General features: G+C 47.3%; 1 protein-coding gene across 1 annotated transcript in view; it reads left to right on the forward strand.

Moving 5' to 3' along the window:
- Positions 1 to 18513: 18513 nt before the first annotated feature.
- The window catches only part of ARRB1 (arrestin beta 1), a 70074-nt gene continuing 62923 nt past the window's right edge, over positions 18514 to 25664 (forward strand). The window contains exon 1 of the mRNA XM_032853050.1: positions 18514 to 18800. Within this exon, the coding sequence (XP_032708941.1) occupies positions 18781 to 18800 (20 nt within the window). The 5' untranslated portion in view covers positions 18514 to 18780. The remainder of the gene's footprint in view (positions 18801 to 25664) is intronic.

A 25664-nucleotide genomic window follows, 5' to 3' on the forward strand; every position in this document is an offset into this window, starting at 1 on the left:
CCCAGGAGGGAGCGGTGGGCAACCCATAGCACTGCAGAGAGGGCAGGTGGGCTGGAGGTGGCAGTGGGGGCACCGAGGACACAAGCCAGCACAGTTCTGGGCCTCCATTTCAGGATGAATATTTACAGGCAGAGAAGATTCGGGGAAGGGCCAGGTGTCACTTGGGGAAATGTTTGAATGAACTGGGGAGGCCAGCATGAAAAGGGAGCCTCCCAGGCTCATGGGTGACCCATAGCTGCAGCCACTCAGACTCAGAGTGCCTGGGGTGGCAACACTGGCGCCTCCTCTGCCCCTGCTCACTCTACTCCAACCCAGCTGTCCTCCTTACTGCTCTTCAGATATGCCAAATGGGCTCTCACCCCAGGGCCTTTGCACCTGCTCTTCCCTCTGCCTGGAACACTTCCCTAATAGTTCCTCATCTCCTTCAGGTTTTTACTCAAATGTTATCTTCCTTGTTAGACCTTCCCTGACAATCAATTTAAAATAGTAGCATCCCTCCCTGCATTACCCTTCCCTTCTTTATTTTTATTTTTTATATTTTTATTTGTAATCCCCTTCCCTACTTTATCTTTCCCCATCACACATTTATTACCATCTAATAAAATGTACATTAAAATTTAAAAGTCATTTTGTTTTGGTTTGAATGGATAATATGTTCCCACAGTTCAAGTTGTGTCCAGTCTTTCACTAGCACCACCAGTCCTGCAATGGATAACCTCATGCCTACATTTTACTGTGCGGCAGAACTCTAGGCTACAGTCCCAGAAGGGGGGTTATTGGGTCAAGGGGTAAATGCATTTCTAATTTTATCTTACTTATTTTTTTTTTCTGCTCTTCCAACTAGAATGTAAAGCCCATTATCCCCAGTGCTTTAAACAAGTTCTGATGCATAATAGGTGCTCAGTTAGTACATATTGAATGGACTATTCAATATGTATGATGAGGAACCCATTCCTGGAAGCCTGAAGGTATGCTCCTGATGACCCACGTGAACGTCTGCCCCCTTCCCAACCTCTGGGCTATGAATCCTTAGAGATCCTTGAATACAGTACATGGTCTGCATGGGTCCCACACACCCTTCAGAAATGAAGAGCCTTTTCCTCAGCAGATTTCTAAGGCTGCTTGTTTACTCCCTCTATTTCCCCTACTTTATCCAGGAAGGCATTTAAAAAATATTTCTACAAAGCAACATGCATAATTTCCCCTGTAAATTCCCTTCCCTGACTACAGTTTTCTCTTTTCTAATAATTTAAAAAATCACTGAATACTGGAAGAATGATCAGGTGGCAGAGAAAGTGGGCTCATTTTCAGAAATGGAATTCACCCATAGAGTGTTTCTGTTGTGCCTGACCTTGCACTGGCAATGAGAATGGACAAGGAGAGCATGATGAAAATCTTGCCTGCCAGCAGGGCTTCATCATTCACAGGCAGATTATGTTCAGGAAGTTTCCTTGAGGGTGGGGACTCAGTGTCTGGGTTATTCAAGATAGACAGCCCCCTCCAGGTGTGCGCCCGCGTGCACACACACACACACACACACACACACACACACACTAGCTGGTTAATGTTTAAACCCCCCCCTCCAAGAGTAAAGAAATTGACTTGAATAATTCTCCAATTTTTCCTCACCTGTTGAAAAGACCATTTTTTGTTGGTGGTGCTGTAGGTCCGTTAGTTGACTGTTGGTCGGTTCGTTGGCTGTTGGTTTCATGTTTCTGGGCATGTCTGTTATTTGTCTGTGTCAACTGTTTAACTTCAGGAAAGTTGGCCATTCTGACTCCAGGCAATCCCCTTTGGGCCCCTCAGGGAACACCCAAGTCCCATTAGGTCTTTTCCCTTTGGCTCCCAAGTGTTTTAGGATTGGGGAAGGAGAAGAAGTGGGTAAAATATGGAGCCAGACTGACCTGGGTCCAAAGCCTAGCCCAGCCTATTGGTAACTGAGAAGTCTTGGGCAACTGAGATCCAAACTCCCTTCATCTTGTGTTCCAGTCCCACCTATCCCTCCTGCCCTTCCTAGAATCAACCACCTGATAAATGGGATGGAGGGGGTAAAGTCCAGCACCGCTGCAGGCTGGGTTGGGCTGAAGGTGTAAGGTTGCATGATGGCAATCCTCCAGGTCAAGGGAGCAACTTATGAAAAAAACTGGGACGCATGGGTTCATTCCTAGGGGCGTCTTCTGTGGTTACAGCTCCAAAAACCTTTTGGCCCCTAACCTAGACTTTCTGGATTTTCTGAGGAGTCCATATATAAATTAGAGCATTGTTTGGCTCTCTTTAATTTCCTCTGGCACTCAAGTATCCATAGCATGTTTAAACCAGGGAGCTTTTAATATTAACTTCAGTAAACAGAAAAGTCTAGAAGACTGCTAGACAATAGACACCTGTCTCACTGTTTATGCTAGAATGAGGAATCCCAAATTTCTAGATGGACTGGGTCACCAAGAAAAGGTCCTTTAAAACCTAAAGATAAAGCACCTGGAAATTCTTCTGCCTCTAAAGAAACTGAAGATTTGGGAGAGCTTGAGGCAGCATGAACTTGAAGTTGACCCCATGGCTATTTCAGGAGATGATATTGATTAAGACAAAGGATTTGGCCTTAAAGGAAGAACAAAAGAACCCCTGCAGATTTTAGATGGTGATGGATCAGTAGAGAAGGAAATGTCATTTCAATCCCTTAACTGGTGCTGTCCAAAGCAGAGTAACCCATGGGAGGCACAGAAGACACAGCAGCTAAATACAATACACAGACCTTGTTCGGATCCTCATTCAAACAAATCAACTATAAAAGAGAAAACTGACTAGATTTTGAGATTGAGCAGACCTTGATGACCACTTGATGACCACTTGATGAAGCTGAGTGATGGGTACATGCAACTGAATTTGCTAGTCCTTCTACCTCCGCATGTGTTTGAATTTTTTCATAATATAAGTGAAAGAAAATAAGGCTCCCCAAAAAGAGTATTTCAAATGTTAAGACCAAATATTTCTCTTTCCTTACATATCAATCATTAGAATTATGCCACATTTTTGTTTACTTCATATTGAATCACAATTTTCTGGTACAGTTTTGTGTTTTTCCTGGAGTTTCTTGGCATCTTTCCCATTTCTTCCTGAGAGAAGAAACATGCTCCTTCTTTATCGTATGACTAAGAGCTTCTAACTTCTTAATTGTACAATCTATTAACTGGAAGTCAATTTATTCTTGAAGACATTTTTAAGACGCTGTTATCAGAGCCCACATTTTCCTGTTCTAATTTAAATGAAATACTTCTAGGCAAACAGTTATTACCCTGGAGGTTCTTTTCAATGTGTGTGTTGGGGGTTAGTTCTACTGTTTCATGGCTATTAGGTCGTGTTAGTCTGAAGCAGAGCCTGAGGCAAGGATTCTGGGGTAAGACCACTCCCCCAGTGGATCACCACCACCAGAATAAAGCAGGGGAATTCTGGAAGCTAAGCAAGAAAGTTTTAGAGGGGTTCCATGAAGACTCTGGAGACTGTCTCCCCTTAAAACTGGGGTTGGGGGGAGAGGATGGGGGAGAGGGCAGCTGCATTTTATGCAGCAACTCACAGCAACCAAGCAGTGGGTGCATCAGACAGCTGAAGGAGATTCGAGAGCATAATCCACAACTCCATGGGTTCTGCAGCTTGTTAAATGACACAGATCGCTGAGCCCACCTCCAAAGTTTCTGATTCAATAGATCAGGGTAGGGCATGAAAATTTGCATTTCTTGGGAGGTGCAGCTCCTGGAACTAAGAGAAGGAGAACACTACATCATGTCTTCCTTTTTCTGTTTTCCAGGAGCACAAGCTCAGGTTACTTTTTCCAGCAAGACTGCATGGGAAGTAAGACTTCTTTATTCTCACAAGTCTACTTGAACCCTACACTTGTTTTTTAGTTTGGCTGGTTCAAAAACATTTGCCCTGATTTTGTGGGCCATTGTTCCCTAACTTTTAGCTCCAGAAAAGCCTGATGCTAATTTGATCTTATACCTTTATAGATCATCTGTTTATTTGTTTTTAATTTCTAGGGAAAGTTAGGTTTTCCGAGACCTCAGGAGACCTTAGGCATGGTTTTTTTTGTTTGTTTTTTATTCTGCTCTGCATTCAGTGTGTACTTTTAACCTAAAGACTTGCTGTTCTTTCTCTGGGGAAATTTTCTTCTATTATTTCTAACTATTTTCCTGCCTCTATTTTCCCTTTTCTCTCTGGAAATTTCATTACACAAACATTAGGTCTCTTGAATCAATCCTTTGTGATTCAATTTCCCCCCCACTCTGTAAAAAAATTTTTTTTCTCTATAATCCTGGAGAATTCCATGACTTTTGCTTCTAGATTTATTTATTTATTTATTTATTTATTTATTTATTTAACAGAGAGACAGATCCCAAGTAGGCAGAGAGGCAGGCAGAGAAAGAGAGAGAGGGAAGCAGGTTCCCTGCTGAGCAGAGAGCCTGATGCGGGACTTGATCCCAGGACTCTGGGACCATGACCTGAGCCGAAGGCAGAGGCTTTAACCCACTGAGCCACCCAGGTGCCCTATTTATTTTTTAAAGTAGGCTCCATGCCCAACATGAAGCTCAACATGGGTGTTGAACTCACAATCCTGAGATCAAGGCCTCAGCTAACATCAAGAGTCATCTGACCGAGCCACCCAGGTTCCCCCTGCTTCTAGATATTTTTTTCAGTAAGTCTTTTATTTTGGAATAATTTTAGATTTATGGAGAAGCTGCCAGGATAATACAGGGGGTTTCCATATGCCCTCACCCAATTTCCTCTAATGTTAGCATCTTACATTCCCACGGCACATCAAAACTAAGAGATGAATAGTCATATGTTACTATTACTGAAAGTCCAGATTTTTTATTCAAATCTCAACAGTTTTCCACTGACATCTTTCTTCCCTTTCAGGACCCAATCCAGTATAGCGCACTGTGTTTAGTCCTGTCTCCTGAGTCTCCCCAGGACAGTTTCTCAGTCTTTCCTTGTTTTTCGCCTTTTTTTTTTTTAATCACTTTGACAGTTTTGAAAAGTATTGGGTATTTTGTAGAACACCCCTCAAGTGGGACTTTTCCCCATGACTAGAGCGGGGTGGGTTGCTTGGGGGAGAATACCACAAAGGGGAAGGGCCTCTTCCGTCCCGTGATATCAGCCGGTGACGGTCACCTTGATCACTTGATGAAAGCACTGTTTGTGTGTCAGATTAGCCCGCTGTATAGTTACCATTTTTTTCCCCTTTCCATAGTCTATTCTTTGGAGGTGAGTCACTCGGTTACAGCCACATTCAAGGGAGAAGAGACAATTAAGCTCCATCTGGAGCAGAGAGTAGCTGCATATGTTCCTTGGAACAATTCTGTGAGAAAGATTTATCTTTTTCCCCGCAATTATTTATTTATTCAGTCCTGTAGGTCAGTCTGGACTCGTGTATATTTGTTTTGTACTTTAGGCAGCTTTGGCCACTGAGGGCCCTTTCAGGTTGGCGTCTGTGTCCTGCTGACCCGCCCTCTCCCGGTTTATTTAAGCCCCTCCTTACTTTCTGGCACTAGCTTTTTTTCTTTTCTTTTCTTTTCTTTCTTTCTTTTTTTTTTTTTTTTAATTTTCTACATTTATTTGACAGAGACCCAGTGAGAGAAGGATCACAAGCAGGAGGAGTGGGAGAGGGAGAAGCAGGCTTCCCGCTGAGCAGGAAACCCTACATGACCCTACAAGGGGCTTGACTCCAGGACCCTGGAATTAGGACCCAAGCTGAAGGCAGACGCTTAACACTTAACAACTGAGCCACCCAGGCACCCCATGGCACTAGCTTCTAGACTTTTAAATTATATATTTTTTTACCTTGGCAATCAGATTTTTCATTTCCCGGAACTCCTCCCTGGTTTTTTAAGACACGTATTTCTTGTTTTATGAATCCATGATGATCTTTAATTAGAATCTATTTCTAATCATAAGGTTGTAGATGCTGTTTACTGGGTTTAAATTATCAGAATTACTCTCTAGATAAAGCATGAAAGACTCAATTACAGTTACGGTTACAGGACATATATAGCTATAACTCCTGGCAATGTAAAAGTAATGGTCTGTCAGAGTCCGAATGGGGTGGGGGACAGGCAAAACGGTGTAGGGAGGCTAAGTCTCCATTTTACATAGTAGAAAGTATGAGATGTAGTTAACATGGACGGAACTGGAAATAAAGATTGTCAATGACCATGGAGCTTGAGGAAACACTCAGTAGAAGGATGAACTAATACTACAACCAGGACAATGTGGAGGAGATCCGAAGATGAGCAGGAGAGTAAGGGGTCAGGTTTCTTCATTTTTTTTTCCTGAAGGGAATCACTAGCTCTTAATTAGTTCATAAATCAAGACATGAAGGTACCGGCCTATGAATCAGATTTGTGGTGAAAGTCACCACATTTAAAAGCAGAAAGGGTGGGCGCCTAGGTGGTTCAGTGGGTTAAGCCTCTGCCTTCGGCTCAGGTCATGATCTCAGGGTCCTGGGATCGAGTCCCGCATCGGGCTCTCTGCTCAGCAGGGAGCCTGCTTCCCTCTCTCTCTCTGCCTGCCTCTCTACTTGTGATCTTTCTCTGTCAAATAAATAAATAAAATCTTTAAAAAAAAAAAAAGCGGAAAACGTTGCTGGTTTCCTTGGGGACACATGGCAGGGCGAGGTAGGGTGGGGAAAAACCGAGTTTTTCTTTAGTAGCATTCTATATTGAAAAACTTAAAAAGCGTACTCTGTTTGGGGCCCTGGGGTAGCTGAGTCGGTTAAGCGTTTGCCTTTGGCTCAGGTCGTGACCCTGGGGTCCTGGGATCAAGTCCCACGTCAGGCTTCTTGCTCTTCTCCCAAGTTCGTGCTCTCCCTCACATCACATCTCTGTCACTATCTGTCTCTCTCTTTAAAAAAGAAAAATGTATTACTTTTATTAAAATAATTTAAATGTATGTAAATGGTAGTGCAGAAACAGGCTAGTGCTTGGTGGACCACGTGGGGTGGGCAAGGATATGATGGGGTTGGATGAAGTGCCGTGTGTGTGGGATTGTGGCTGCAGGAAAGAGCCCGCCTGGGGTAGGGGTGTTCCCCAAGGCAGGGCCCCTTTGCTCCTTCAGTATGTTCCTTCATTCGGCAATTTATCCGGCGCTCGCTGAGTTCCAGACCCTGTTTTGGGGCTGAGGATAGGAGGCATCTTGGCTCTTGACATTTGACCAAACTTGACAAAGCTGCTCACCCTGGAGGAGGGGCTCCCCACCGTGGCCAGGGGATAGTCCCTTTGTACTTTCCTTTCCGGGTTGAAGGTCACTGTGGGGAGGATTCCCAGGAGGTGCGGTGACCAACCATTCAGGTTTGCCCACCACCATCCCAGTTTTCAAATGGGAAGTGCTTTGTGTCAGGAGACTCCGCTGTCTTGGGCAAACCTGGGCACTGGGTCACCCTTTCCAAAGGGACAGCTCTAGGCCTGACTCTCACTCCTCCTCCATCTTTGTTCTGGAGGAGACCAGGGAAGCCCATGGCTTGTGGGCTTGTGGGTGTCACCACTAGAGCCACTAGCATGATCTGCTTTCTGAATTTTAGAGGGTCCACAGTGATAGAGGGTGGAACGTGGATCAGAAAGCTGGTGATGTCGATTTCTGGATGTTGAAGGTGAAGGTGAAGGGAAGAGAGGACACTGAAGAAGAGAACTAGGAGACATGGGGTGAGGGAGGTTACAGTGGGGTGCTTGCTCCACCTCCAGAAATTACATCTGGCGGGGACATATAGTTTGACCTTAGGAGAAGGCTGGGTGGTTATGCCCTCTCCACTCCTTAAAATGCACTTATTTAATCAATATTTACTGAGCACCTACTATGTACCATGCTGTGATAATTAAGTTGCATTACACTCATTCATTAATTCAGGCCTGTTTTAGACTCCAGGGATGCAGCAAGGAACCAGACAGATTCAGATACAGGTATAGAGTTCACAGTCCAGAAGGGAATGTTGACAACTGACCTGTGAGCTTATTTCCCTCCTGTTAATCTATCTTTAAACTAGTACCACTATGGATTCATGATTGCAGCTTGACATTAAGTTCTGAAATCATGTAGTGTGTGTCCTCCAACTTTGTCTTTTCCTTCCCCTCCCCCAGGCTGATTTCACTATTTCCATATACATGTCTACTAAAAAAAATTGAAAAGCTTATTGGGGTTGTATTGACTGATTTGGGAGAATAATAGACTAATATCGAGTCTCCCAAAACTATGAACTTAGTATATTTCCTCATTTATTTAGCTCTCCTTTGCTTTCTCTCAGCAATGTTTTATAATTTTTAGTGTAAGGGATAAGGTCTTGCATGTCTTTTGTTAAATTTATCCCTAAGTGCGGTGCCTGGGTAGCTCAGTCTCTTGAACATCTGCCTTTGGCTTAGGTCCCTGCTCACCGGGGAGCCTGCTTCTCCCTCTCCCTCTGCCTGCTGCTCCCCCTGCTTGTACCCTCTTTCTCTCTGTGTCAAATAAATCAATAAAGTCTTTAAAAAAATTTATCCCTAAGTATTTTATGTTTTTTGATTCTCTTTTAATAGAATTTTTTATTTCATTTTCAGTTCTTTCCTGCTAGTATACAGAAAAACAATGGATTTTATATATTGACTTCATTTATTAATTCTAGCAGTTGCACATTTCTAAGCATTTTCTGTGTTAACAATCATATCATTTGCAGATATAGACAGCTGTACTTACTTCCCAGTCTTTGTCCCTTTTATTTCTTTGTATTCCTTATTGCAATGGCTAGGATCGCTGCTATCACATTCACTGGAAGTAGAACTATCTTTGCTTTATTCCTGATCTTAAGGGGAAAGTATTTAATGTTTCAAGTTTAAGTATCATGTTAGTTATAGGTTTTTCATAGTTTCTCTTTATTAAGTTGAGGAAGTTCCCTTCTACAGCTAATTTACTGAGTGAGAGTTTGTATCATGAATGGATGTTGAACCTTGCCAAATGCTTTTTTCTGCATCTATTGAGATATTCATATGGCTTTTCTCCCTTAATCTATTAATGCAGGAAATTACATTGATTTTAAAATGTTAAGCCAATCTTATGTCCTGAGATAAATCCACTTGGTCATGATATATTGTATTTTTCATCTGCACCTGAATTCAATTGGGTAATACTTTGGATTTTTTTTTTTTTTTTTTGGCACCTACCGAGTACTACACTCTGATACTTAAGCTACATTGTACTCATGAATAGTGAGGTTTATGCAGAATATTTACCTACAGTTTTTCTTCTTCTTGTAATGTCTTTCAGGTTTTGGTATCAGGATTATTCAGGTGGTTACTACAAGTTGGCAAGTGTTCTTTCCTTTATTTTCTGAATCTGTCTGTGTAAGATTAGTATTACTTCTTCCTTAAATATTTTTTATAATTCACCACTGAAATCCTTTAGCCCCAGAGTTTTTTGGTGACAAGGCTTTTGATAATAAAACCAGATTTGATTAGAATTCAGATTTTTTTTTAATTAAAAAAAATTTTTTTGAGAGAGAGAGAGCACAAGCACACAGTGGAGGGGAGGGGAGCAGAGATGGTAAGGGGGAGAATCTTAAGCAGGCTCCACTCCCCGAGAGCCCAACCTGGGCCTCAGTCCTGCAACTCTGAGATCATGACCTGTGCAAAAATCAAGAATTGGACACTTAACTGAATGAGCCACATAGGTGTCCCTAATCTCATTGATTTATGTTCTGATATTTATTATTTCCTTTCTTCCACTTGATTTGGGTTTAATCTGTTCTTTTTTTTTTTTTTTTTATTCCTAAGGTAGAAATTTAGGTGATTGATTCTAATCGTTTCTTCCTTTATACTATAAGCATATAAAATAGACTTTTCCCCAAAGCACTACTTCAGCTGCTTCCCCCAAGTGTTTATATGCTACATTTGCTTTACCATTCAGCTCCAAATAATTTCTAATTTTCCTGGTGATTTCTTCTTTGACCCATGTGCTATTTAGAAGTCTGTTATTAATTTTTAAATGTGTAAAGCCCTAGGTATCTTAATCTTTTTAATTTCCTTTTTTTAAAAGATTTTATTTATTTATTTGACAGTCAGAGATCACAAGTAGGCAGAGAGGCAGGCAGAAAGAGAGAGGAGAAAGCAGGCTCCCCGCAGAGCAGAGAGCCCGATGCAGGGCTCTATCCCAGGACCCCGGGACCATGACCTGAGCCGAAGGCAGAGGCTTTAACCCACTGAGCCACCCAGGTGCCCCAATCTTATTAATTTCTAATTTAATTCTGTTGTGTTCAGAGAATATAGTCTGTAAGATACCAATCTTTTGAAACTTACTGAGTTTTGTTTTGTTTTGTTTGGGGAGGTCGTTTTGTGGCCCAGCATAAAGTCAACCTTGGTGACTATTTTATGTGCATTTGAAAAAAAAATGCATATTCTGCAATTGTTGGCTGTATACTTCTACAAATGTCAGTTAGGTGAAGGTAGTTGACATTATTGTTAAAATCTTTTTGAATTTTACTTATGCTTCTCTAGATGTTCTTACTTACTGAGAGGGGAATAGTTAAGAATCACCAACACAGAAAAATGCCTTGGTGGCTCAGTTGGTTAAGCATCTGCCTTAGGCTCAGGTCATGATCCCAGGGTCCTGGGATCGAGCCCCTCCCCTTATCAATATCTCCGCTCAGTCTGCTTCTCCCTCACCCCTTACCCCCTGTCTTTCCCCCTCCCCCACCCTCTGCCCCTGCTCTTGCTCTCACTTTCAAATAAATAAATAAAATTGTAAGAAGAAAAAAAAAGGGAATCACGAACACAATTGTAGGTTTATCTATTTTTCTTTTTAGTTCTGTGAATTTTTACTTTATGTATCTTGAAGTTCTTTTATTAAGTGCATACCCATTTATGATTATGTCTTCTTGATCAGTTGAGCCTTTATTGTTATGAAATATCCCTCTTTAATCTCAGATAATAATCTTTTTTAAAAAATTTTTTTAAGATTTTATTTATTTGACAGACAGAGATCACAAGTAGGCAGAGAGGCAGGCAGAGAGAGAGGGGGAAGCAGGCTCCTCGCTGAGCAGAGAGCCCGATGCGGGGCTCGATCCCAGGACCCTGAGACCATGACCTGAGCCGAAGGCAGAGGCTTAACCCACTGAGCCACCCAGGCACCCCTCAGATAATAATCTTATCTTGAAGTCTCTTTTCTTTGGCATGGATATAGCTAAATTAGCTTTCTTATGTTCACAGCTTTCTTATGCTTCCGTGGTATATCTGTCCCCACCCCTTTATATTCTATCCATCTGTGTCTTTATATTTAAAGTGTAGCTCTCGAAGGCAGTGTGTATAGTTAGATCTTACCTTTTTTATTCTTTTCTTTGATTCCATTTTTATTTAATGTAATTTTCTTTCTATGGTAGGATTAGGTTTACCATTTTGCCATTTGTTTTCTTCTTTCGTCCCATCTCTTTTTTGGTCCTCTGTTTCTCCCTTCCTGTCTTCTTTTGGATTAGTCAAATACTTCTAATACTTCATCTTTATTTACTTTTTAAGTTTTAAGTGGTTGCTCTAGGGATTATAAATAGGCATCCTTAACTTATCATAGTCTACTCAGAATAGAATATATGAACCTTGCAACAATATAATTCCATTTATCTCCATCCTCCATGTCCTATGGTCCTAATGTTGTCATATATTTTACTTCTATATGAATTAAAAACCCCGTAGTAAAATGTTCTTATTTTGGTGTTTAACAGTCAGTTAAAAGTAAAGGGAAAAGGCACCCTTATTTGTCCATAGAGTTACCATTTCTGGTGTTCTTCATTCCTTTCAAAAGATTTACCTTTCTATCTGGTGTTATTTTCCTTCAGCCTAAAGAACTCTCTTTAGCATTTTTTACTCTGCCGTGCTGCTGGTTTTGGACACGCTCTCCTGTCATCTATCTGAAAATGTCTTTATTTCACTTTCATTTCTTGAAGGATGTGTTTGCCAGATAGAGAATTTGGGTTGGCCGTTTTCCCCCTCTTCCAGCACTTTAAAGATGTTACTCCATTGTCTCCCGGCCTCTGTTGTTTCTGATGAGAAGTCAACCCTCATTTGTAGCTGCTTCACTGTGTATAATCGTGTTTGTAATGTGTCTTTTCTCCTCTGGCCACTTCCAAGATTTTCTCTTTATCTCTGGTTTTCTGCTGTTTGATTATGATGTACTTAGATGTTAGTCCTCTGTATTGATCTTACTTGGGTTTTGCCAAGCTCCTTGGATCTAGAAGCTGATTTTTTTCATCAAATTTGTGAGATTCCCAGTTATTATTTATTCAGATGGTTTTTCTGTCCCGTTCTCACTTCCTTTAAAAAATTATCAGTCTTTAAGTTTGTTTGGAACAATTTTAGGTCCCCAGCAAAACTGAAAAGGTACAGATTTTCCATATACCTCCCACCCCCACACATGCATCTCCTCCCCCACTATCAACATCCCCCACCAGAATAGTACATTTGTTACAATTAATGAGCCAACATTGACACCTTATAATCACAAGTCCACAGTTTACATTAGGATTCACTAGAAGTGTCTTACATTCTAAGAGTCTGGACAAATAAGTAATAATGTGTATCCACCATTATAGTATCATACAGATTATTTCCTTCTTTTTTTTTTTAAGATTTTATTTATTTATTTGAGAGAGAGAGAGGGAGAGAGAGCACTGGCAGGGGGAGGGGGAGGGGCAGAAGGAGGGGGGGAGAAGGGAGCCTGACAGGGGGCTCCAACCTAGGACCCTGGGATCATGACCTGAGCTGAAGGCAGAGGCTTAACCCATTCAGCCACCCAGGTGCCCCAGGAATATTTTCATTGCCCTAAAAATCATCTGTGCTCACCTCTTCTTTCTTCCCTTCCTCCCCAATGCCTGGCAACCACTGATTTTTTTATTGTCTCCACACTTTTGCCTTTTTCACAAGGTCATATAATTGGAATCATGTAGCATGGAGCCTTTTCAGATTGGCCTCTTTCACTTAGTAATATGCATTTAAGGTTTCTCCAGGCCTTTCCACGGCTTGGTAGCTCATTTGTCTTTAGCACTGAATAATATTTTATTGTACCCCAGTTTATTTATCCATCCATCCATCTACTGAAAGACATTTTGGTTGTTTCCAAATTTTGGCAATTATGAATAAAGCCACTGTAAACACCTCTTCGGTTCTCGTGCAGACCTAAGTTTTCAGCTAATCTGGGTAAATCCCAAGAAGCCTGATTACTGGATTGTATGGTAAAGGTATGTTTAGTTTTGTAAGAAACCATCAAACTTGTCTTCCAAAGTCGCATTCCTATCAGCAATGGGTGAGAGTTCCCGTTTCCCTGCATCCTTGCCAGCATTTTACGTCTGTATTTCAAATTGTCCATCCTAAGGGGTGCCTAGGAGTATCTCATTGCTGTTTTAATTTACATTTCCCTAATGACAGAAGACATGGATCTTTTTTTCATTTGCTTATTTGACACTTGCCTATTTGCCTTGGTGACATGTTACTTCTTTTTCTGGGGCTGAAACTACATGATTTTGTCCATGCCTCAGAGAGGACTTGAGGATAATCTATACGAAGATTTGGAGTCTTAGCCCCTCTGTAGCTACCCCCCCTCCCAGGACTTCCCCTGTCAATTTCTAGTCATTCTAGCATTCTCAAATTCCTTCTTCTGATACCTCAAACAGCTTTCATCTCCCTCAAGCTTTTTGCTTGAGTTCCAGCTTCCCTAGAAGGAAGGGCCCTCAGTAGAAGAGCATATAAAGGCAGATTTCCCCCAGTGCGGTTCCCATTTTTCAAGAGCAAAATCCCCTCCAGTTTTGGACTGTTTCTTTTTGTTCTCCAGTGCCTTCAAATTCTTGTTTTTATATTTTGTTCAAAGTTTATATTGCTATCTACAGGGGTTAGTCTGCTAGAAGATACTTCACCATTACTAGAATCCTATCTGCTGCCTCTCTTCTTTAGAAAGCTAACAATATCACTCCGACCCAGCAAAGACCTCTCAGTTAGCAAGGGTAGCTGTCCCTTCCTGTCATCTTCTGGCTCTGAGCGGTTACCATAACTCAGTCAGCTGCATTTCGTAGTAGAGTGGGTATTTGTACTTTTTGGTAGCTCAGCCTCTAAATTCCCGTCTTACGTTTGGGGAATCCTTTGCCCTACAAGTCTTAGAGTAAGTCAAAGGCTGCCTCCCAGTATGGAAATCACAAATGCCATCAAGGCAGTTTCTCAGGGTCCTTGCCTGCAAACGTAGGATCATGTGACCAGGCTCAGCCAATCATGGGGTACTTTGAAGAGTGGAGGGCTTTGCCTCAGGGAATGTAGAGCCAGTGAAGAATCCTTTCCCGGGACAAAGATGTGGCAGTGGCCATACCTACTTTCTGGGGCTAGGCTTGAGGCTGGCAATAGCTGGGGGTATGAGTTGTGGCATTCCTTCCTCAGCAGCAGCAGCTATCTGAATATCCTGCCAATAAGTTCTTTGGATATTCAAGTCAGCCAGAATTCGTTTTGTCAATTACAAATGAGAACCTTGAATCGTCCACTGAATGATAGTTAGATACCAACAATCCCACCAACAGCAATCTTGTTAAACAAGCTGGAGGTCTTGTTACACCCTGCCAAACTGGGGAGCTGACCCAGCTATGAGCCTGCTTCCTCAAGATAACGGCCCCATCCTCCTTTCCAGTCCTGCTCCTCCCCTCTCTGTGCTCTGGCCGCAGATCCATCTGAATTCTTTCAAAGTGCTGTACCCTTTTCCTTCCTGCCTGGCTTTGCAGCTATTGAATGTCCTTCCGCTGGAATGTGGTTATCGTCCTTCCCCTGAACTGCCAACAAGGTCCCTCCCCTCTGCATCCCCTCCGTCCCACATCCAATCCATCCTTTACGCAACAGCCAGAGCCATTGTCTCAAAATACAGGTCAGAGCAAGTCACCGCTCTGCTTAAAATCTTTCAAAGCTCAAAAATCTTCATTGATCTTTGGATAAAGACCAAATTCCTTAACATGACCCTCCAGGCCCAGCATGGTCCGGCTCCTGCCTACGTCTTCAGCTTTACTGGGAGACACTTAGGAGGTAGATGTCCAGGACGGCCCGATAGGGATCAAGCGAGGCAAAGGAGAAGTCAAAGATGACACCTAGATTTCTGGTTGGGGCAAAAGTAGAGAATCTCCCTAGTTTATCAATCTTTAACATCTCAAAGGCATGCATCAGTCAACCTCACATCCTTTGTTGAACAAGGAGCTAGAAACAACCCCCCCTCCCTGCCCCCACTCACTCCCTCTTCAATCTGACATTCAACTACCTGACCAGCTAAGCACAAGCTTTAGGTTTCAACTACAGGTTTGAACTACCTTTTATTTGCTATGTCCTTGACTTAGGCACGTTCCCTCTTAGAGGTTTTGTTTTCTCATCTATAAAGCAAGAATAATACTTCATATCTCTCTTTCTCTTTTTGTAAGGGGTTATTATCGTGAGTGGTGAACTTCAGGGCTACGACTGGCCCAGGCTGGGTCAGAGCTGGACATGACCATCCCCTATGAACCTCAGTAGTAGAATCTATTTGCCTTTTAGAAAGACCAATCTGGTTTGCAGATGGAGGCTGTGTAACAAATGGGTCAAGACCAGAAGGAGGGAGCCTCCAGGATTCTCAACCCTCAGTGCCCTTGAAGAAATGTGTGGGGGAGGTGGCCTGCATGAGGGGTGGAACAAACAGACCTGCCCCAAACCTAGAGCAACCTTGGATCTCCCACTGTCCTCAGCTGGTCCCTGAGCAGGTGCTCTACCTCCAAATATACATGAACCCCTTTACTTCTCATTTCTGCTGCCACCACCATTGTCCAAACCACGATCTGCTCTCTCTTGCCTACTGTCCCTGCTTGTCTGGTCTAACACCTCTCCAGCCAACAGCCAGAGTGACCTTTCAAAATATAAGCATGTACTGTTTCTCATCTCTTGTGTCCTCCACTGGCTCTCCAAACTCTTCAGCCTAACAACAAATGTTGTAGGATCTGTATTCTGCTTCCCTGGTTCACCCAAACCCAGGCACCCTGACCTTATTCTTGGGCTTCAGAAGGGTCCAGCTCTGTATTTGCTCCTTCCTCTGCCTGGGCAGCTCTCCCTGCAGGCTTTCACCGCACACCACCCATCACTGGGTCCTTACCTGCAGGTTTTACCCAGAGGTCAAGAGCCCATTTCTGAGTATACCTGCTCCATCACTCTTTGTTTCTTCACTGTTTTATTTCCTTCCTAATACTTGGTATTGCTTGAAATTAGATCATTTATACTTACAGAGTTCTCCTCAACATACCACATTTACATCTTTGTTAATTTTAATGATACTAAGAATATTTTATACTGTCTGAAGGTCCTGATAGGTAAAGCAAAAATACCTCTTAACTCCTCTTCCCCCACCCTAGATCCCTCACTGGAATGACAGCCCTGTTTGTCCTACAGATCACTGATTTGTAAGTTCCCAGAACAGCGCATGGTATATTTGACGAACAGTTATTGAATGAAGAGTAAATCAAAGACCAGTTTCTGGCTCTTCCATATACTAGCTTCCCTTGGTGGTGGGGGTGGTGGTGGGGGGAGCTGGAGAAGGGGAGGTCAGAGGCCAAGGTCCCCGGGAGGCTATGGATTTGGGCAAACTACATAGCTTCTCCAAGCATCAGCTTGCTTATTTATAAAACAGGGAGAAGAGAATTTATCTCATAGAAATCTGAACATCAAGTAGTGTCAGGGACACCATTAACTCCCTCATGAAGTTTATGGGCTCATGGGGATGTACTTGACGTCATGCCTGTTAACTGCACAGCCTACCAATCTGTTCCCTGTCCCCAGAGCATTAGAGCCATGCTTCCCCAAATGGGCTGAGAAGAGCTGTGTGGGGGCAAGAGTTACTTGAAACAATCTGATGCATCTTCCTGGACCATTCGTTTTCCTTGGAAGTAATGCACATCATGTCTTGTAGCAAACTAAACATAAGCATTTATTGAGTCAAAGGGAGAATTAAGATGTAAAATCTAGGTGCTTTGGGCATCACCATGAGGAGAGCCATTGTAGATCATATGGCTGGGTTGACCCCCTTCTCCCAGGGGAAACTGATGCGGAGAGTGGCAGAAGCTGGTCTCTCCAGCCCAGTTAGGGTCCTCTCAGGCTCACACGGTGAGCCTCCCGTCATCACACAGGATTCTGGTATGCTCCTCTGAAGTCCCTGGGCTCAGTAGAAACAGCAGGTGGCTTCTCTCTTTTCCCTGAGGGAGTAAGGGTGAAGCCCAGAGGCCAAGGCTAAGACGAAAGTCCTGGGCTCTAATCCACACTCTCTTAATTCCCAACATTGCCCGGACCCTGGACCACCCTGTCTGCCTATCAGCACACCCCTCCTTAACCACCTGCCTATCTGGACATAATTACAGTAATTTTATTGGGATATCCTTACCCAGCTATATATAACCAGCATAGGTAACTGCTTCTGAACATAATTACAGGAGATGTTTACAGACCCACAATCACATAAGAGTAAATGATAGCTTCCTTTCCTCCCATTAATATGCCAATATTAGGGATCTGTCTGGTCCAATTAGTCAAATCCCAGCAGTGAAGGGGTGGGAAGGACCTCATATTGTTCCACTACCTGGACAGCAGGAAGGGGCAGCAGGGTCCCAGCCAGGGTTTTACAGCACGCCAAGATGTCTGCAGAGGGATGGGCTAACATCTACTGGGCTCCTACCCCCTGCAGGGCACTCAGGGAGGCCAGCAAACACCTGTGAACAATTCTGCAAGCCATATTAAGTATCTCACTTTGTGTTTGGAGACCTTTGGAGAGGGCTGGTGTCCAATGTCACCCGTAAAAAGCCATGAAGCTCGGTAGGGGCCTTTCCACGGTGCTACCCCACTAGCTCAGACTCCCAGGCCACAGGAGACCAGCTCTAAGCTTCTTCCTTACCTCCTGTGCTCACTGCTTCCTCTTCCTAGGCAGCCACCTCCACCCGCCCCCTGCTGGTCTCCGGCCCACGCACCCCGCATCAGTTCCCCAGGGTTGATGGTTGCCTTCTCCAACCACCCCCCCACCGCCCCTTCTTCCTTTCCCTGTAGGGATGTTAGGTGTTATCTTTCCAGAAGGGCGGGGAGTTGGGGTGGGGGAGGGTGAGGCATAGGGCTAAGGCGGTGCCAGGCACCCGGGGTCTCCTACAGGCCCCCACCACGCCCTACCAGGGGCGCCGCTGGGAGGGAGCTAGGCCTTGTGGTGGGCCGACCTTGGGCTTCCACCCTCCCGCATACACAAAAGGCTGCCTCGCTAGCACCGGGGAGCCCTCCTGCACACACGCACAACTGCACAAAGACGTGCATACCGTTCCACCGCACGAACACACTCCCGACTCGGCCGGAGCACACGGCCGTGCACACGCACCGGCACACTCGCGTGCACACACGCGCACGTATAGACACCCCAGCGTGCGCCCTCACGTACACCAGACACACAGCGGGGTGCACGGCGGTGTGGACCCCCAAATGCCGGTCTTGAGGCCCTGACGCGCCCGCCGCCCTGCCCTGGCGCGCACACGCAGGCACACGCGCAGGCACACGCACCCTCCCGCACTGCTCCACGCCCCTGGCCGCGGCCCCGGCCGGCGCTGTGCTGCGCGGCGGGCGGGCCCGGGGCGGGGGCGGCGGCGGCGGCGGCGGCGGCCGGGAGAGCGGAGGAGGCGGAGCAGGGAGCCGGGAGCCGGCTGGCCCGCGCTCCTCCTGCCGGCCGGGGATTTTCCAGCCTGGGCGCTGTCGCCTCGGACCTCCTGCGGCCGCGGCGGACATGGGCGACAAAGGGACGCGGTGAGTGTCGGCGGCGGCCCGGCCGGGTGCCCGTGGGGGCGACCTGGGCTCGGGCTCGGGTGGGGGTTCCAATCGGTCACCCCGGGAGCGCCGACGCCTGGCTCCGCGGCACGCAGCTCTCCTGTGCCAGAGGTCTCCTGTGTGCGGTCGCTGGCGGGGCCGGGGAGACCCGGGGGGTCCTGGGTGGGGGTACCTAAAGCGAGGACCTGGACGCCCCATCTGGCTCGCAGCTCCTCGCCGCCGCCGCCACACACACACACACACACACACACACACACACACACTCGCTGCTGACACCCAGCACCGACTGGCCAGCAGACGCAGAGACGCAAGGGGGCAGATTAACACACAATGGCACACATGCTCCTGGAGACACACGGGCACACTCATCCATGGGCACACTCCTGCTGGCATACACACGGACGTTCACTGCCACAAGCTTATCGCGTACAATGACACAACGTCACTCACTCATTGGTACACACTCATGAACACATTCTTGCTGACAGTTATGTTGTCATACACATGTCACACTCTAACACATATCAGTTCTACCACACCTTCATGCTGGCACACTCATGGTGGCCTACACAGATACACACAGACACTGTCACTTGCACTCACTGTAACAAACACTCTGGGATGTACCCTCATACTGGCACCTATCTCCCCAACACCATGTTTGTGAGACCCCACCAGCACTGACCCCCACAGACAGTCAGACTAAAGCCCACACACTCTGGCGCCCCATGGTCACAAGCCAGCAGACCCTGGGGCTGCTGACACTCCAGTCCCTACATGGCACGAAGTGGAAAGACATACATCACACATGGTGGCAGGCCCCCCCCCAGAGCCTGGGAAAAATGCATCCCATCCACTCTGTTTCCCTCCCTCTGACCTCCAGAGGCCTGGGGTGGCTGGCCACCATCTGTCTGAAGCTGGTGTGGGGAGAGGGGTTCCTATCTTCTTAGGAGCTTTGGCTCAGAAAGGGAGATGCTTTGCCTCTGAGATGGAAAACTGGTACAAAATAGGGGGGGAAGCTGGGGCAGGGCAGCCCCTGGGGATAGCCTCTCTAGACAAGACAAGCCCAGATCAGGCACTCTGGTTTGTCACCCCGGTTGTACTCCTTCCTTCTGCCTGCTCCTTCTTCCCTCTTCCCTCTCTCCTCCCCCTACCACTTCTACAAGCCCTTCATTTTCATTTTTTTCTTTCTTTACCTTCTTCTATCCTTGTGCCCCACTTCTCTCTCCTCTCTTCCCTCTCTCCACACTCCCTCTCTTCTTGTTGCCAATAATTATTTATTGCGTGCCTGCTGTGTACTAGGCATGGCGTGGGGATCAAAGTCATGTAAGACCTATTCCTTCCCCAAAGGAGCAGCTAGACTAAGAAGACATGACCCCAGTGGTCATTACGTTTCGTGACCACGACAAAGCAATTTCACACAGCCTGCTGTCTGACACTCTTCCTCAACAGCGTTAGAGAGATCCTCTAGAGACTATTTTCCATTTCTCAGAAGAAGAAACTGAGGCTTGAAGATAATTTAGAAACTGCTTCCCAACCATTCTCCTGATATCTTCAAGGAGGCTAATTTTCCTCTTCTGCTTTCCAGAAGAGGAACCAGAGTGTTAGAGGTTACCTGATTTTCTTAAGGTCAGGGGACATCAGAAGCCAGGCAGAGGCTGGACCCCGCTTAGTCCATTTCTCTGGGGCTTGCCCTTGGGCAGTGCCAGACCCTTCATGGGCCCTGAGGGTGCCCTGCTCTGTGTGTGGAGGCCCCGGGCTCGGAGGCGAGGCTGCAGAAGATCCTGGAGCTTCTGCATTCACCTTGATGACTAGTCCTCATTGCAGCTGGCTGGCCGGCCCTGCGACCATGTCTTTGTCCTCACTAGGATGTGCGACTCTCTCTTCTGCTATGGCCAATGTCCCCCAAAGCCAAGATCCTCCTGACCATTGAGATGAGACTTTTCTCCCCGTGAGCGTTAGGAGCCCTTGCCCTTCTCATTTATTCCTCCTGTGCTGCTCCGCCATCAGGGTGACTCAGCCCCTCTTGGGCCTTGGTTTGCCTCTCTGACTTGAAGAGGTGGGTCATTGCTCCCCATGCTGGCATAGAGTGCCAGCAGAATGGGGACCTTGTGAGCAGCCCAGTACCTGTTGGACACCCTGTCTTTGGGGTCAAGATCTTTCCCATGACCCCCCCCCACTTGCCTCTAACTCACAGGGGGGGCCTTGGACATTTGTCCTTACCCTTCTGGATCTTAGTTTTCCTGTCTGTAAATTGGAGCTGTCAGGACTTAAGCATTTCAAGGCTCTGTTGTGTTTATTGAATTTGCTGAGCAGGGGAAGAGGTGCTGCCCGAAGCCTGGAGCTAAAGTCCATTCGATGGATGGTGGCCCTGCTTTTCCCCCCTCTCTCTCTCTTGTAGCCCCAGGAGGCCAGGTTTCCTGAGGAATTTGGAAGAGAAGGGCGAAATCAATAATGGGCTGTACCGTGCCTCAATTTGGAGGCCATGGGTTTCTTTCTCTGATCTGGAAGAGGAAACTGCAAATACCTCATACTGTAAGGCTCAGGAGTCATGGCATCCGTCTCTGCACTTGGACTCAGCCCCATGTGAAAGTGATAGTGAGAATTAGTCAGAAACTGTCACTGTCCTCTAGGAAGTCTTGGGGTCCAGGAAGGCTGGGGAGACAAATGTCTGGATGGGATTAATTACGGGGCAGGTGTTATGATGACTGTTCTAGCAAGGTGCTCTGGGAGCAATCGTACACCCATTCAGCAAATGTTGACGGATGGTGCTGGGGCTTCTGAGAGGAAGGGCCCCACTCTGTCACCGAAGGATTTACAGCTGAGCAGGTGACTACACTGCAGGGTGACAGGTGCCATGGAAAGCCTAGGGAGGAGTCCCCACCCCAGTCCCAGCAGGGGACATGGTGAGGGACACTTTCCTGGGACAGAGGTGGTTCTGGAGCCCCTGAGCTTCATCTGGAAAGACGAGGAGGCCAAGGCGGCAGCCCTGGGGATGGCATTCCTGGAGGAGGGCGCAGAATGTGAAAAGGTCTGGGAGGCTCGAAGCACCCCGTGTGTGCGGCCTGCGGGTGGGGCTGGTGATGATGGGTGAGCCTCAAGAGAGAGACGCAGGCTAGTCAGCAACAGCCTGGAACGTCACTAAGGAGAGAGTCTGTGGTGGTTCAGGGGGGAGTGTGAGAGGAGGGACGAGAGCAGATTTCCCTTGTAGAGGGACGCCTTTGGCAGTGGCGAGGGGGCGGAGGGCAGAAGCAGGGAGAATGGGTGAGGAGGCCAAGGAGGAGCCTGGGAGAAAGCAGGATCCAAGCTAGGCTTGGGGAGAGGATGCAACTGAGAAATATGAATGAGGAGGTGGTGTCCATTAGTCTGACTGCTCGGTGTCTGGTATGTGTCAGGGAACTTACATGCATGATCTCATTTGGTTCTCCCAGTGATCCTGTTAATGGAGGGATTGTTACTCCCTTTTACAGCTGAAGAAACAGACTAAGAGAGATTAAGTAATTTGTCCGCTGCCATTCAGCCAAGAAGCCAGCCTGTGTGTTCACAAAGCCCTCTGCCGCACCGCGCTTCCACCGGAGGGAGAGGGCTGAATGGCCCACACAGCCTCCCCCACCTCCCTGGCTAGTCCACTTGCTCTCGGGCTGTGCATCCCTTCTGGTTCTTGCTGTTCTTCCTAATTCAGCTGCCAACACTAACGATCAGAGTGAGATAACAGGAGGGACTTCCCGAGAGGCAATGGGATGGAATGGAATTCTTGTTCCTACAGATGGTTATGAAGTTTTCTTTGTTGGAAGGGGAGGAAGGCGGGTGTGATAGACACATGTCATCACTAGCTCTTCGAACCTTGGCTGTCATCTCTCTCTTGGCAGTCAAGCCCTCTGTGACTTATCTTGGGTGGAATATGGGGAAGTCTTGTGGCTTTGTCCAAGGATGCATCTGGGGTTGCTGGGAGTGGCAGTGTTGAACCTGACTTACCATCTCTGGTCCCCAGTCTAGGCTGGCTTCTGGGCTTCAGACTTGGCCACAGCTCTTTCCCTTCCAAGTTTGGGCATCCTTGCCTGAGGCTGAAGTTTTCCATTGGCATGGGTTCAGGGGGCTTGTCACACCTCGGAGCTGTGACAATGGAAAAACAACAGAGAGTCAATACCACCCAAGTGGCCTCCTGGCTTCAGCCAGGGCACCCTCCACTGCTTCCAGAGTGACCATTCTGGCCATCTGTCTGTCTGAGGCTGGCAGGGAGGGGGCAGCTTGGCAGGGAGCCAGACTGGAAGTTGAGGAAGATGTAGGGAGACTTCTGTCTGCATAGATGGGTCAGGATCCTAGGGCTAGGGATGGTGGAGGGAGGTGGGGATTGGAAAGTCCTGGGTTTGGAAGTGGCAGTTGCCTCGGGGAGCGTGGGTACTGTGGCATAGGGAAGAGTTATGGTGTGTGCAGAGAGGAGAGTTAGGGGCAGCTGGGGCCTTGGAGAGCTCAGGTGCCTGAGGGGGAAGAGGGGACCAGCTTGGGCTACGCACCTGGGAGTTGGCCAGAAGAAAGCGGCTGGTGACTTGGTGAGAGGGCTTTTGATGGGGTGGTGAGGGCAAAGCTGGGTCACAGCGGAGAGGGGAGGACCTGCTTTTCCCCGTGCTTGGAGCTGAGGTGGATTTCATGGAGGAAGGGTGTGAGGCCCTGGGCTCAGGTGGTGGGGACTGGGGGTGTGGGAACCTGGGGGGTCAGGCTCAGCTAGGGGTGGGAGGGACACTGTAGAAATGCGAGCTGGTCACAGGAGAGGGTGTCTCCTGAAAGAGGGGCCTCTGATTGTGGCCGGGGGTCTTGGGAAGCCTTTCATAAGGAAGTGCTTTCTGAGCTGGGTTCTGGGGCAAGGGGAAGGCCAAGTCGTCTATATAGAAATTGCGGACAGCGGCTGCAGGCCCAGGAGTGTGGCTGCTGAGGGACGAGGCCGCCCTGGGAAGTAGGCCTTAGGTACTGGGTGGGTGAATTTCCTGGCAGTTTCTCACACATTTATCCATACCCCAGGTGTTTTTATTTCCCAGTTGGCGAGCTTCTTGTGGTTTGGGGGCTATTTCTGTTTTCTGTTTGCTGGTCCGTTATCCACCTCTGGGTTTGATTCATTGGAGGTGCCTAGGAAGGGTATTTGAGTGCACTGAATCCTTCCTCCCCTCTTGCCTCTGCTGTCAGCCCAGGGGCATCCTAAGGGCTAATATTAGGTCCTTCCCATTAGGGAATTCTAAGGATGAAAGCCATGTTTCCCACATTAGACTAGGTTTGGTGGGTGGAGAGCGGGGAGTCCGTTTCCTCCATCAGATTGTGAAGTCTTGAAGGAGAGGGAGGTCCCATCCCTATCAGAATGGGGTTCCTCAGAGTGAAGCCGGTTTCTCCCCCATCAGACAGGCATCCGAAAGAGGAAGGTCTGTCTGCCCCATCAGATTGAAGGCTGCTGAGGGTGGGGTATGTCTCGGTATGAGTAGGTATTATCTGGGATGGTTTCAGGCTCCCTGTCTTCTGTGTGCAGGATGGGTCCTGCCCCAGGAGTGGCTGGAGTCCTAATAGGGGGGTGTCCAACCAACATTGGGGGTGGGGCAGGACAGGGTGGCTGCTTTTGAGAGGGGAACAAAGGCGTCTGTTGTCCCAGCCCCAGCCCTCCCTCCCCAAGGGGCCCTGGCAGGGTCATCTCTCTGGAGACGCCTCCTCCTTCCTGGGACGGGCCCCATCTTTAGTCCACTTGAGAGGAACTGCCTGTTCCTTCCCAGGAGACCTGGTGCCAGATGAGGCCGGGCTTCAGAGACTGGACCAGACAGGTCCTGGAGTTCTGTATGGCTGAAGTCACCGCAGCCACTGAGTGGTTTTCCCTCTGCCGAGGACGGGGCTGGGCCTGGCTGGGACCACAGCTGAATCCGTGGGGCCCCTTGTACTTGGAGAGGAATCCATCTATTGGTCCAAAGAGCCTGGAACAAGAGGGACACTCTGGCTAATGTCAGGCCGGCTGGAGACTTACTCCTTGCTCAAGGTCTGAGCGTTCAGTGGCAGCACGGCAGGCACCCACAGGTCTGGAAACGGAATGGGTATGGGCCTGGGTGAAGCCGAAGGGCCCTCCCATAGTGGTTGTGGGCCTCTGGCCCCATAGCTGGTCCTCCTGGAGGACCTCCTGGTCCTCCCCGTTCTTTTGCGGCTCTATCCTCCTGCCTTCTCCCATGCCATTAGTGGGCATGGGTGTGTTTTGACTAAGGGCAGGGGCGGGGCGGAGGGTGGGGAGCGGATAGCTGGGATGTATCATCACTGGAGGGTCCCAGAGGTATGCTCCAAAGCTTAATCATTGCTGTGTGATCCAGGCACCACATTCACCCTCTCTGGGTCTTGGTGTCCCTGTGGAAGTCAAATCCTCCATGCTGTGCAAGGAGGTAACTCTCCTTGAATTATCCCCTTTCCTGTGTTCTGCTAGTGGGCGTGGGGGTGACCTTTCTTCCAGAGGGTGCCAGAAGTGGGGGATAGGGCAAAGTTCAGGCCTCTGTCACAGACCAGTGGGACCGAGATTGCAGGGGAGCTGGGCCTGGGTGACTGGATTGTGCCCTCAGCCCACTCTGTGATCCGATTAGCATAGACTGATTAGTATAGTGGGTAGGCTTTAGGAAGAACCAGATTTCCTGGTTTCATACGCCAGCTCTGCCACTTACCAGCTCTGTGACTTCTATTATTTAACCCTTCCTCTGCTGTAGCACTCTTATCCACGAAATGGGGCAGCAACTGTGCCTGTAGAGTAGGTTGCCTCGAGGACTAACTGAGTTGAAATAGGTAAAGCTCAGGGACAAGTCCCTGGCCAAAGGGCGGTATTTACTTGAGGTCAGC

Source organism: Lontra canadensis, unplaced genomic scaffold (assembly GCF_010015895.1).
Source record: "Lontra canadensis isolate GAN:19392208 unplaced genomic scaffold, GSC_riverotter_1.0 scaffold7, whole genome shotgun sequence".
NCBI lineage: Eukaryota > Metazoa > Chordata > Mammalia > Carnivora > Mustelidae > Lontra > Lontra canadensis.